Raw genomic sequence first — 12,989 nt, 5'->3', positions numbered from 1 at the left:
TAGAGTCATAAACACACCCACAGTAAAGTCTCAGTTAAGGAAATGAGCTGGACCAACACCTCCCAGGTGTTCGGTTGCTAGTCTGTTCTTCACTTGTCTACCTGTTTCCCACGCTGTCAAAGTCAAGACTGTCATCATCACTGTAATCTAATCACCTTCTTGCCCACCTTCTTTTAGCCAACCAACCAGCCTGCAGTCAACCAACGTGGTGTAAATCTGTCATTCTCCCTTTCATTCACGCAACCCACCTCCTCCCCATCTCCACCTCACAGACACCTCAGTCAGAGCTCCATCCAAGCCCCAGTCTTCATGTTCGCCACCCCTGAAGGATATAAAAAAAACAACAACAGCAATAGAATAATATTAAACACAAAGTGAACCCGTCATCCTTCATTAAATAGGTTCTTTTAGATGTTAAGGAGGAATTGACTTAACCAGGCTGGCGGAGAATGAAGACAACCGGACACCTGCGGCAGATGGGGAATCAGTGAACTTTTATTGAGACAGAGACAACCTCTCAACACAGCTCACATCAGGAGATTCCTAATATTTGCTGTGAGGATGGGTATATATTCTCTAAAACTTACAGGAGGGGGTTGTGAGGAAAGTGCTGCATTAGCAGAAAAACAACTCCATAAAAGGAAATCGGCCTTGGGTGTTCTAGTCTCTTCGCTTGCAGATATCTTGCACCTGCAGGATGAGGCGATCGCTTCTTATCGCTCTCAAGGCCAAAGTCGTGAGCACATTTTTATTACACAGTTGCACAGTAACTTTAAAGCTGAACAATATTTAAAGCTGAATAATGTTTGATCAGATTATATTTTCTTCAAATCCCCCTTTTGACCCATCTTAAATGGGTCAACACACAAAAATAAGTAACATTCAAAGGAACACAGAGACGTGTCGAAGCCTGGCTCGAAAAACTCCTCGGGTCTTATCATTTGTCTTTATCTGTCATTGCAGATGAGGAGAAAAGAGTCCAGGCACCACCCTGCCCAGGGGTCGGCTGCAAGCAGTCTCGGTTCCCGACGAAAGCAGTAACAGCTGTCCTGCACACAAGGATACAACGAGTCAGTGCAACCAGGGTAGTGACACAAAATTAACAGTTCCTGTAACTCAGCAACCAAAAAGCATAAGTAATGATAAAAATGTGGAGAGTACAGAGTATACTACAATAATGAGAGATATAAACGTGAAAATGTGAAAAAATAAATCAACCGTAAAATAAACCCAGAACGGTAACTGCTAAGGACATTCAAAAGTGAATATGGTAAAACGTGAGGAAGGGGTGTGGAAAAAAAAAACAATTTATATCCAGTGGTGGGAGTACACATTCGCTCAGGCTTAAGTCCGGAGACCCTGAGAACATCGCTTAACCCTCACAACCCGACCAGACACAGTTCAACCAGATATATCCTTCAAGAGGAAGTGGGTGAGGGAAACAATTAATAACAAGTCTAATACAAAACACCACAGAGAAACAACCATTCTAGAAGCATTTAAACAAGAGAAAGACGATAATGTTCGTCACCCTCACGATCAGAGTTTTCATCATCCGTTGGCGAGGAGGTGGGAAGTTGACTAGCCAATAAAGGCATCTGCCGGGCGAGATCCTTATCCTCAGGAGTGAGAGCTGTAACAATCAGTCTCTGGAAGAGGGATCGAATGCATGGAATACAACAGCAACCGCAGGTGACTAGGACAGCAACAAAAACTGAGATGGAAACTAGGATGGAAGCTACAAGGGCCTTATATTTGCCAAACATGTTAAGCCAAGAGTTCCACATGGCAGTATCAACGCCCGAGTGTTCCTTCATTTTAACAGTAAGAGCTGTGAGACCAGTAATAGCTTTAGTGAGGGAACCATCAGGAGCTGTGTTATTGGGGATATAGGTACAGCACTCCTGACCAAAAAGGCTGCAGACTCCGCCTCTTTCTGCGAGGAGAAAATCCGTTGCGACCCTGTTTTGGAAAGCCATTAGGGAAGTGGCAGATAACTGTGCATGCACAGCTTCAAAACCATCTCGAGTGTAATTAGCCAACAGTTGCACATTAAAGTGAATGTAGTTAATTCTGTCTACATTCGCATTTATTTCAACCATCCAAAGTATCGAGGCCCATCCTGCTTTAACCTGGTCTCGCAGTTTATATTCATCGGGGACCCCACGGGGTATACCTACAGCATCAATATAGGTTGGATTATGAGCTGAACCTGGGATTAGAGAACGTTTAGAGCGGCGTTCAGAGGAGGATGGGAGGCCAACTTCGTGTACTTCTATAGAGAGATCTACTGGAGTGACTAAAACAGGTAAAATAAGAGTTATGAGAGCGCAAAGACCTGACGCATCCCGAGGGAAACCATCATATAACTTGTTATTGCCACACCACCACCACAAATCAGCCCTAGCCGTAGGTCGGAAGTTTGGTTTCATAACCGTCATCTCAGTGCACCAAGAAGAGTTCAAGCTACCTAGTTTTACTGCATTGCCAGTCAGGTTAATACAAGTGAAATTGTTCACAGCTACATCTGAAGAAAAGAAAGGTGGTTTATTAGAGACCGAGCGTTGAGTTTTAGGAAAGTGGTTTTCCAGATATGAGCAATGACCTCGTTTTGTATTGTTCATAAGATGCAGGAGGCATGCACTATTGACTGGCGCCGGTACAACTCTTAAAGTGGGGCGGGCTCCCATACATACTATGCAGTCGGAAGCCGTCTTGTCAGCAGCTTGTTCAGCTAGTAGTAACCAGTTGTTTGTTGCTCCAGAAATACCGGTTAGAATTTGGAAGAGGTCATCTTTAGACATTTTATTTGTGTCTACAATGCGTATTCGGCCGTTTCTCCCCCCGTTTGTATATGTCACCGGAGGGCCATTAAAGGTGGGGTTATCATCTTTAACTACAGAGCTTGGAGCTGCACCAACGCTAGGGCATATTTCCATTTGCCAATACAGGGCGGTGCGATCAGTCCAAGGGGCAAGTATAAATTGTTGACAGGAGGTCAAGGCCAGATCCTTTAGGGTAAAAATTAAGCCTGAAAGATCCGGTTTTTTTGCTATTCTGAGCATATTTTGGTTTCTCCAGTGCAAAGCCTGACCCCTAGAGTGCTTGGACCAATCGAGGTCCGTTTCTGACACTAAACTGGACCACTTCCACTGATGCCAACCTCCCAGGGTTATATACCACACTGAGGAGGAGAGATGTACTGCAAGGTTAAAAAGATCCCCCCCTTGGTCTTTGGTGACGGGAGTGACTGGGAAGCTAGCGAAATCTATTTCGACTACCCAACTTTTATTGTTGGGGACACAGAGAGTAATCATTCTAGTCGTACTTGGGGTGCAGGAGGTAACCGTGTGTCGTTTCTTTCTAAGTGGATCGGGCGTGGGCAAAACTGGAGAGGAAGTGGTGGGCAAGACCCTAGGGGCTACATTTGTCAGATTGGGACTGTCAGAAGGGGGCGAAGCTTTTGAACTTGAAGGTGTCAGAAGTGTCGGGGGCCCTTCACAGATCAGGATTATGCCAATGGGAATGAGACCCAGGGCCAGGAAGCAAACAAAGACGCAACATCTTTGCCTGCCTGTCATTTCAGGGGGAAAGGGCCAAGACATGTTTACTTAGCTTGGATGTCTTCTAATAGAGGATGATGGGGCAGAGAAAGGTGGTCCAGTTCCCCCCACCTCGCCAAGGGCGTGTTCTAGGAGTTAAAGAGCAACAAAAAGTATCAGTGACACAACTTTAAATGAGCTTTCAGCGGTTAAAACTATTGCAATGTAAAATGTAAATCTTAAAAACTCCAGCCAATATAAAAGCAAAGTCATAAAAGATGTTAAAAATAGAAAAATAAAAATGTTTAGTTCAGTATGAAGAACACCCCCTTTTGTAACCAGCCGGCTTGTAGGTTGAGTTTTGGCTCCCTCAAGTGGTTGGTGATGCTGTTGCAGCTCCTTCTGACAGGTCCTTCTGCACCTCTCTCAAGGTTCTTCCTGGTTCGGTGGCAGCAGCGCACTGTGTGTAATGAAACCAGGTGTCACCTTTCCCTTCGAGCCTGACAGCGTGGGAGGTCCGCTCTGTTATGCGGTAAGGGCCTGTCCAGCGAGGCTCAGCCCACTTTCTCTTTGTGACTTTCAGGAGGACGTAGTCCATTCCAGGTGTAGCCGCCTCTTTCAGCTCTTGCTGGTTTCTTTCAGCGACCTGTGAGGAATACTGGGCAACAAAACTGCGGAGCATGTTATAATATGTCCTCGGATCGAGGTCTGAATCAGCTTCATCCGACATTAACAGGCGAGAGGAGGGGCCAGGAAAAGGCCTGCCATGCTCCAACTCAAATGGAGTGTAACCAGAGGTTTGATTTACTGAGCATCTTATGGACATTAATGCAAGAGGCAATGCCTTAACCCAATCTAATTTGGTCTGTGCACAGATTTTAGCCAATTTAGTTTTTAGAGTTTGATTCATCCTTTCCACTTTCCCTTGGGATTGGGGGTGGTAAACTGAGCCAAACTTATGTTTCAAACCTAATGCGGCTTCAACCCTCTGCAGATCGTGGTTCCTGAAATGTGAACCATTGTCCGACCTTATGACCTCGGGAAACCCATGCTGTGGTATATAATGATTAATCAGACACTTCACCACAGTTCTACTGTTTTCACTTGCTGTCGGCCAGGCTTCTGGCCAACCTGAAAATGCATCCACAGCCACCAGCAGGTACCTGTAACTACCTACTCTGTCCACCATGTCTGTGTAATCAATGATTATTTCTTTCCCTGGGCAAAGTGGGATGGGGAAGTACCCTGCTATTGGCTTGAAGGCGGGCTTGATTCCAAATTGGTTGCACTCCTTACAGGTTTTAACCATGTATTTTGTCATGTCTTTTAGATAAGGGTGCCACCAGGCGGCTAAGTTCCTCATCATTTGTGCAGGTCCCACATGCCCCACTCCATGTGCCTCTTCCATTGCTGTCTGTCTGACCCCTGGCGGTAGAATGGGCCTTCCATCTGGGCCACGCCAAACATCTGTGTTTGTGGCCCCTCTTATTACCCATAATGATTTTTCCTGGGGGCTGGCTTTGTCCTGTAACTCTCTGATTGTGGCTAGGCCTAGTTGTATGGGTGGTCTTTCTGGAGGGGGTGTGGCTTCTGGGTCCATTACCATAATCAGGGAGGGTAAGTAACCAGCTGTCTGCTTCGCTACTAAGTCGGCCTGTTTGTTACCTAATGCCACTAAGTCCAATCCGGCACTGTGTCCTTTGCATTTTACCACTGCCACCTTAACAGGTAACAACAGTGCTTCCGCTAATTCCCTCATTTCTATCTCATGTTTAATAGGCTTTCCGCTGGCTGTCAAAAAACCAGCTCTTAGCCACTGCTTGAGCTCCACATGCACTGCTCCCACAGCATAAGCTGAATCACTGTATATATTCACTTTCTGTCCCTTTCCCATCCTTAAGGCTTCAATCACCGCTCTCAGTTCAGCTCTCTGTGCAGACTGTTGTCCTGTCAACTGCTCTGCTTTCACTGTTTTCCATCTCATGTCTGTCTGTTCCACTATTGCCCATGCAGCCTTCAACATTCCACTTTCAGTTCTGAAACAACATCCATCTGTGAACCAATCTTTTTCTGCATCCATTAGAGGTTCTGCCTGCAAATCTGGCCTGATTTTCTCCTGTACCTGCACAACCTCTTCACACATATGTGGTTCCCCTGATCCCATGTGATCAGCCATGTTTATGCCTTCATGTGAGTAGGTGATGTGTGGTGCTTCCAAAATGGTACTGAGGCGTCTCTGCCTGAGTGAAGTGAGTGTGAAGGCCTGTGAGGAGACGTAGGCCACCACACTGTGTGATGTCAAAATTTTTAGTGGGTGATTCATCACTATGTGTGCTGTTTTCTGAATGATTTTTGCAAGTCCAGAAACGTGTTGTGTGCACGGTGGGTGGCGTTTTTCAGTGTTGTCAAGCATTACGCTTACATATGTCAACACTTTTCTCTCTCCCCCTTTTTTCTGGAACAGGATACCATTGATATGGGTTCCAGTTCCAGAAACATCAAGATGAAAAGGCAAAGCATAATCTGGCACAGCAAGGTCAGAGGCGACAGAAAGCTGTTGTTTTAACTTTATAAACGCCTGTTCTGTTTCTGTAGTCCATGAGAGGGGAGCAGAGAGGTTTCTCATGCCTTGTTCATTTACCAAAGCGCGCAAAGGGGAAGTAAGGCCAACATAGTCTGGGACATAGGTCCTGCTGTAACCAGTCAGGCCCAAAAATGACAACATGTCTTTTACAGTTAGAGGTTTTGGATGGTGCAAAATGGAGTTCCTGTGTTCTGGGGACAAGGAAATACCGGACTGTGAGACCATGCGGCCTAGAAAAGAAACCTGTTTTCTTGCAATCTGTAGTTTGTTTTTGCTCACTTTAAAACCTGTGTTGGCCAGGTGGTGAAGTACCACTCTGGTGGCCTCCAAACAGATGTCAGCCGTGGGGGCAGACAGCAAAAGGTCATCCACATATTGTATTAACATACAGTCAGATGGTAGTGGGCTGGTTTGTAAAAGTTCTTTCAAACACTGATTAAACAGTCCTGGGGAGAGGGCAAATCCCTGTGGTAAGCGAGTGTAACGCCATTGTCGGCCTCTAAATGTAAATGAGAAAATGTCACGCAGTGACTCACGAAGTGGGAGGCAGAAAAAGGCATTAGCCAAGTCAATGCAGGTGAACCAGGCATGAGATGGTGGGAGGTTGGTCAAGGCAACATAAGGATTAGGCACAGGCAAAGTAGGAGTGCCAAGTAAGGCATTAATCCTTCTCAAATCATGTGCCATTCTGAACTTCCCCGTGCCTTTTTTCTCAACGGGTAGGATGGGCGTGTTCCACTTAGAGCAGGAGGGCTCCAAGACACCGGTAGTGACCAAACCAGAAATTGTTTCTGCAATCCCAGCCTCAGCCTCCGGTCTGTGTGGGTACTGAGGCTGCCACAAAGGGGTAGCAGATGACAGTTGAAAAGAGACTGGCTCCACATCAACTAAACCTACATCTGTGGGTCCAAGGGACCACAAACAATCTGGAAGAGAGTCGAGTAAAGGCGCAGCATCACAGTGGTCTGTGTGTTCTCTTCCATGTGACCCGCTGACCACTCCATGTTGCAGTGTTGAGGAATTAAAGCAATCATTTAAAATTTGGTATGTCTTGGTAGATGGAGAAAACAAAACCTGTGGGAGTTTTGTAGGTGTCCAGTCAGTGGCCGCAAGGGAACGTTTAACCATTCCACCCAGCTCCTTAGCCTGGTGTCCAGGATGTAAGGCCAGTGACACATGGGGAGCTGCCTCATCAGACATCATGTACCACTGTAATTGATCTGTTGTAAAAGTAACCGCTGCTGCCACTCCCTCCGGTGCCGCAAAAATGCACGACATGTTCAGAGACCAAGCCCGCCCCTCACACTGCTCTTGGAACATGTGCTGGTACCAGGTGGTGTCATGCCTGTCATAAAACAGTGTAACATGAGGTGGGTCAGGGGGAGGGACATAAGGATGTAGGAGTGAGAGCCACGGCCGCCATTGCTGAAAAGCAGTCCAAACTCCTGGTTCAGCAGGTGTTTCAACTTCCAATAATGCCCAGTAGATGTCAGCAGAGTCCGCCAAACAGGAGGAGGGTTGCAGCAGAAACTGACCACCTCCCTCTGGCCCATCAGAGCAGGGAAGTACAACCCCAGTAGGGAGAGTCACAGTTAGGCCTTGTGAAGAGCAGAGTATTGTGGCTCCTAATTTAATCAACAAGTCTCTTCCCAGTAAATTCACAGGCGCCTGTTTTGAACAAACATAGCTGTGTAACAAGGTCTGATCTCCAACCGTTGTGGGGAGGGGCACGGTGTAAGGCAGAGTTTTAGGTTCCCCAGATATGCCCACCACTGTAATCACTCTGTCAGTAAGTCTTTCACGAGCAACATCCTTAATGGTGGAGTACGTAGCTCCAGTGTCCACTAAAAAGCTGCTTCTTCTTCTATCTACAGTTATGGACAGCATAGGGTCCGCCGTTGTCCCTTCACCGTCCTGGGCAGTCTGTGGGGTGTCCTATAGCTGGGGACCACCCTCGTAGTACTCCCACCCCATCACAGGCATCTGTGGGGCCGGGGGCACTTCAACTAAAGCACCACGAGGTCCACCTCTGTGGCCAGGATGCTGATAGGGCCCACCACGGGCTCCCCTGCCTCTTCCAGCAGCCGGGTTCAAAGGGCACGCTTTAGCCCAGTGTCCAGGTTGTCCACACCGGAAACAAACATACATCTGGCCTCCCCTACCACCTCCCATCTGACCCCTTCCCCTGAAACCACCTCTGTTTCCTCCAAATGGGGAACCTCTCTGCCCATAAGGGGCCGGGGAGTGATAAGCACCATACTGGGGGGGCTGTGGATCAGTTGGCCATGGGTTCGGATACAAATCAGGGGCAACTGGACCAGGAGGGGGAGCCGCAGCGGCCACAAGCTGCTTTTTAGGCTTGTCACCTTTTCCACCCAGGTCGTTTTTAGCTTTCTGCAGCTGAACCTTCAACAGTTGCAACTGTAAATCTTCGACGCTCTCTGCTTTATCATCAGACTTAATCTGCACTTTGTTAAGATTAAAAATCAAATGTTTCTTCCAGATTGCAAAGTCACAGTCCTGCAAATCAGGATTATCCTCCATTTTCTGGCTTACTGACTCCGGAATGCCCCTCAGCACCGCCCTTCTAAACCACATGCTCTGTGAACAAGTCCTACTGGGGTGATGACCTGTATGGTTCACCCAGTCTTCAACAGCCTGATTTAGATAATGGGTGGGATTTTGCTTTCCCTCCCATTTAAATTTCTGTAAGGTGCCTTGATTTTTGGGTGGGAATTGTTTGCGCAGGGCCGGTCCAATAAACCTCAAGGCCTGCATTAGTGGCACCTCGTTCTCATGCATGGTAGTACCCGCATTTTGTTCCAGGTCCGCTGCCTGAGATCGGGATGTGCACCTAGTTATAATAGCTCTAAAATCTCCCAGTGCGAGGTCCTGTCCAGCTGTGTATTTATCCAAACCAGCCAACCAGGCATTCCCTCCCTCCGTTATGTCAGGGAGTTTGTCCACTAGGGCCTGGACATCTCCGAATGAATAAGGTTGATACACTGGTCTACGTTGCGCTTTAGTCTGGACCAGGGGAAATATGCCTGGAGGCTGAGGCACAGGGCCCTTAGATCTAGTCTGATATCCTAAACTGGGAGGGGTAGAGGGGGGTGTATTGTTAAGGCCACTGAGTTCATCATCAGTATCCTCAGTTTCTTCCCCGCCTGGTGGGGTAGCAGTGTCAGCAAAAACGTGGGCTAAACTCATCTGTGTTTCCGGATCCTGACGGCCCACCAAAGACATGGTAACTGTGACATTTGGTGAAGTGCCAGGCTCAGTTTTTGCAATAGCGGTCAGATCTCCCTTAACAGCGACAGGAGTGCTGGCAAAGGGGTTGGACCGGGAAAGAGGGGCTGACGCAACACGATTATTCACCTGGACCACTGACCTATGTTCATTTAAGCAGCTGCGTAATGCTGCTTCTTGATCAGTTAATTGTTGTTCAGTGGGTTCCTGTCTGTTCATTCGAACCGCAAATGGTGCGCTCGCAAAGGGGTCAGTTAGGCCCTCAGATCCGGTTCCAAAACAATGGGACATAGAAGAGGGGGCTCTACTACTAGCTGAGGATGTCGCCGACAGAGAGGAGCTTCCTGGGCAAAAATGCTTGGTATCTATGGGAGTTGGAGCTACGGGCGGTTCTTCTCCAATAGTCATTATTCCACCAGAGATATTAAGTACCGGATATATGCCTGCTGAGGGAGGAGTTGAGGCAGAATAGGGAGGTGGCTGAGACCTATTTTTCTTCATGTGTGGTTTTGCAGTTTCCCATAAACACACCCAGTGATTAAATTTAGCTTTGCGGCCTGCGTGCTTATCTGCTTCCTTTCTGTGTCTCACCCTGCTCATCACACCTGCACCTGCTGCTGCTGAGTTGGCTTCTTCCTCTTTCTCTTTTGCCTGCATAGCCTTATTCTGCCAAATTATTCCCCAGTTACCACTACTCCCCTCGTCCTTTCCCTTTTCTTTCATTAACCTTTCAGCTGTTTTCCTCAATGACTCTTTCTGCTTTTTTGCTTCTTTAGGCTGGTGTGTGGAGTTGATGACTGTCTCAACACATGTTAATTGTTCTCCCAATGTGCTAAGAATAACACCGGGACCCCAACCATCATCATTAGTTTCTCGATCTAATTCTCCATCCATTTTACTGTCAATGGAGGAGTGTTCTTTTATTGATTTTAAAGGAGAATTTGGGCCAGCTGGGTTTCTGCCTCTGTTAGGCACTAACAGCTGGGGCGCTGCTTTAAAGGTGAGTCAGCACTGAAATATCCCTTCAGGTGTTACCAAGCTTCTACCAAACCGGAGTCTGGCGGGTAACCTTGCCTAGAGCTTCCTGATAGGGGTGCTAGTTGGTTGTCACCTTGTTCACACGTCTCATTCACACTTCATACATTACCTGCAGTCACTCATTACCCTCCTTATGTATGTAATAAATGTGTAAAAAAAATTCTATGTGTGGTGTATTATTTTAACCAAAAGAGGAACCTAGTTCCTTTAATTGTGTAATCTGTGAACAACGGAGAACCAAACTGTCCTGCCCAGTGTTCCACAGCAAGCATTCAGCGTGTATTTATGTGTGTCCAATATCAAACAGAACATCAAAACATTTAAAACACTAAAATCATCGGGGTTTTAAGAAGAGATCCGTTTTCTCCTATTGATCAAAGGGACCCCTCCTTTGGACTCCAACCAGTACTTCTCCTTTTTAAGTTTTAGAGGATCTTTTCTAATAAAGTCCTCTGGGCCTTCCTAACCCTTCTGTAGTTTAGAGAATATTACTAAAAAATATTCTCAAGGCCTTTAACCTTTTAATTTGTTTAGAAAGGCGTTACTAATAAACCCTTTCAAGGTCCCAGACCTGCACTGAGGTATATATCCGACACCGGAGAGCAACCCGTCGGCTGCAACCGTGGTCAGACCTCAGTTCACTCTTATCTTTATTCACTTATTCACTTATTTCTTATTCACTTATCTCTTATTCACTTGTCTGATTCTCAACAAGCCTTAAGTAAGCCAGACAATTTTGGTTATGAATTACTAGGAGTTTGGACACTAAGTATTTTTATAATGTTCAATATAGCAGAAATAAAAGGTCTGCTTACCTTGTTTTTGTGTGCACACAGCTTTTGTCCAAACTCCGTTCACTCAGACCACGGCCGATGTCCTCCCATCCGTTCCAGTTGACCTGGAGCGGATCCTGTTCGTGACGCCAATTGAAGGATATAAAAAAAACAACAACAGCAATAGAATAATATTAAACACAAAGTGAACCCGTCATCCTTCATTAAATAGGTTCTTTTAGATGTTAAGGAGGAATTGACTTAACCAGGCTGGCGGAGAATGAAGACAACCGGACACCTGCGGCAGATGGGGAATCAGTGAACTTTTATTGAGACAGAGACAACCTCTCAACACAGCTCACATCAGGAGATTCCTAATATTTGCTGTGAGGATGGGTATATATTCTCTAAAACTTACAGGAGGGGGTTGTGAGGAAAGTGCTGCATTAGCAGAAAAACAACTCCATAAAAGGAAATCGGCCTTGGGTGTTCTAGTCTCTTCGCTTGCAGATATCTTGCACCTGCAGGATGAGGCGATCGCTTCTTATCGCTCTCAAGGCCAAAGTCGTGAGCACATTTTTATTACACAGTTGCACAGTAACTTTAAAGCTGAACAATATTTAAAGCTGAATAATGTTTGATCAGATTATATTTTCTTCACCCCCAGTGTCTAGACTCCGGGGGGTCCTGTCCTAAATCCCGTCACTGCTGGGATTCCACTCTGCCATGAATGGGTAATTCGAGTTTAATCACCAAATACATTCATTTCTCTGTGTCAATAAATCACGTTCAATTCTGAACTGAAATGCATGAGAGCTGGACGTCCAGGCTGCGTCATAAATAGGGCTGGGCGATATATCGAGTTTTTTTTAAATATCGATATATTTTCATACGAGATATAAGATGTGACAATATCGTTTATATCGATATAGTCTATGTTACGTTGTGGAGCCGCAGGTTTGCCTCTCTTTCGTCCACTTTTGTCTCTACGAAACGTTACTCGGCCTCGCCTCTCCTTCACTGAACACAACTCCGCCTCCCCCATAGCTTCACCTGCAGGCAATGACAAGATGAAAGCGGAAAATCTCCGTTAGCGAGTTACCGCGGATGGCCCCGTGCGTGGGGCTGGACGGCGTCAACGTGTTAGCGAGCTAACCGCGCTAACGACATGCAGCCCGAAGGGGCTGCACGGCCTAAAATCCTTTCATTTTCTCAAAACTCGACAGTGCGCCTTATGTATGAATTCTGGTTGTGCTTACTGACCGCGAACCGATTTTATGTGGTGCACAGCGCTCAGCAATCTGTCAAAAAATGTTTTAATATGACTTTGCTAAGCTAAGGAGCTGCACCGCTTGATGGAGCCGCCTCGCGGAGTGATACGTACTGTGCTTCAACGTAATATTACCGTACTGTGTGTGTATAAGGACCACAAATGGCACCTGTTTAGAGACGTGGTGCAGCTGTGAAATCTGTCTCTTTGTTATTATGCTCAGCTTCTATTAGTTTACATTTTGACTGCACAATTGTGAGCTTTTTGTTATGCACAAAAACAACATTGTTTTCTTTTATTTATGGACCATGATTATTTAATAAATGCTGATAATTTATTTATGAGTAATTTCTTCATGTACATCTACGCTGTATGTAAAGAAAATGCCCGTGTGACATCTGGGACACAGTGTGACTAAGAACTCTCTTTTTGTTCTTAACTTATGGCTTTTTAAAAAAAAATATTGAGATATATATCTTATATCGCCATGCAGCTAAAAAATATCGAGATATGAATTTTGGGTCATATCGCCC

At 46.1% G+C, this 12,989-nt stretch overlaps 3 protein-coding genes across 3 annotated transcripts; all 3 read right to left on the bottom strand.

Annotated features, from left to right (window-relative positions):
- Window positions 1-1,499: 1,499 nt before the first annotated feature.
- Window positions 1,500-3,295, bottom strand: LOC146615616 (uncharacterized). Its single transcript, XM_085373760.1, has one exon. The coding sequence runs from the start codon at window positions 3,063-3,065 to the stop codon at window positions 1,500-1,502; it is 1,566 nt and encodes a 521-aa protein (XP_085229886.1). The 5' UTR covers window positions 3,066-3,295.
- Window positions 3,296-3,912: 617 nt separating this feature from the next.
- LOC146615615 (uncharacterized) lies at window positions 3,913-8,013 on the bottom strand. Its single transcript, XM_085373759.1, has 4 exons — window positions 6,663-8,013; window positions 6,184-6,317; window positions 5,665-5,805; window positions 3,913-4,188 (listed from the first exon to the last, which is right to left on the bottom strand). Exons 1-4 carry the CDS (start codon window positions 8,011-8,013, stop codon window positions 3,913-3,915), a joined length of 1,902 nt encoding a protein of 633 aa, XP_085229885.1.
- A 48-nt stretch (window positions 8,014-8,061) lies between these two features.
- Window positions 8,062-10,566, bottom strand: LOC146615614 (uncharacterized). The gene has a single exon (XM_085374238.1). The coding sequence runs from the start codon at window positions 10,267-10,269 to the stop codon at window positions 8,062-8,064; it is 2,208 nt and encodes a 735-aa protein (XP_085230364.1). The 5' UTR covers window positions 10,270-10,566.
- Window positions 10,567-12,989: the final 2,423 nt, after the last annotated feature.

The sequence above is a fragment of the Diplotaxodon limnothrissa genome, linkage group LG16 (genome assembly GCF_057381915.1).
Source record: "Diplotaxodon limnothrissa isolate DT_005_m linkage group LG16, D_limnothrissa_male_GT1.1, whole genome shotgun sequence".
Classification (NCBI taxonomy): Eukaryota; Metazoa; Chordata; class Actinopteri; order Cichliformes; family Cichlidae; genus Diplotaxodon; species Diplotaxodon limnothrissa.
The sequence above is the reverse complement of the archived record's forward strand: the minus strand, read 5'-3'. Positions and strand labels throughout refer to the sequence as shown.

Excerpts from the sequence above, each read along its gene's own strand:
- LOC146615615 (XM_085373759.1), bottom strand. The coding sequence starts at position 8,013 with ATGCTGTCCATAACTGTAGATAGAAGAAGAAGCAGCTTTTTAGTGGAC. Across the intron at positions 6,318-6,662 it reads CTTTTTCTGCCTCCCACTTC|AACACAGGAACTCCATTTTG; the intron begins GTGAGTCACTGC and ends CCTTGTCCCCAG. Across the intron at positions 5,806-6,183 it reads CTTCCCCTTTGCGCGCTTTG|GCCTTCACACTCACTTCACT; the intron begins GTAAATGAACAA and ends GTCTCCTCACAG.
- LOC146615616 (XM_085373760.1), bottom strand. The coding sequence starts at position 3,065 with ATGCTCAGAATAGCAAAAAAACCGGATCTTTCAGGCTTAATTTTTACC.
- LOC146615614 (XM_085374238.1), bottom strand. The coding sequence starts at position 10,269 with ATGGATGGAGAATTAGATCGAGAAACTAATGATGATGGTTGGGGTCCC.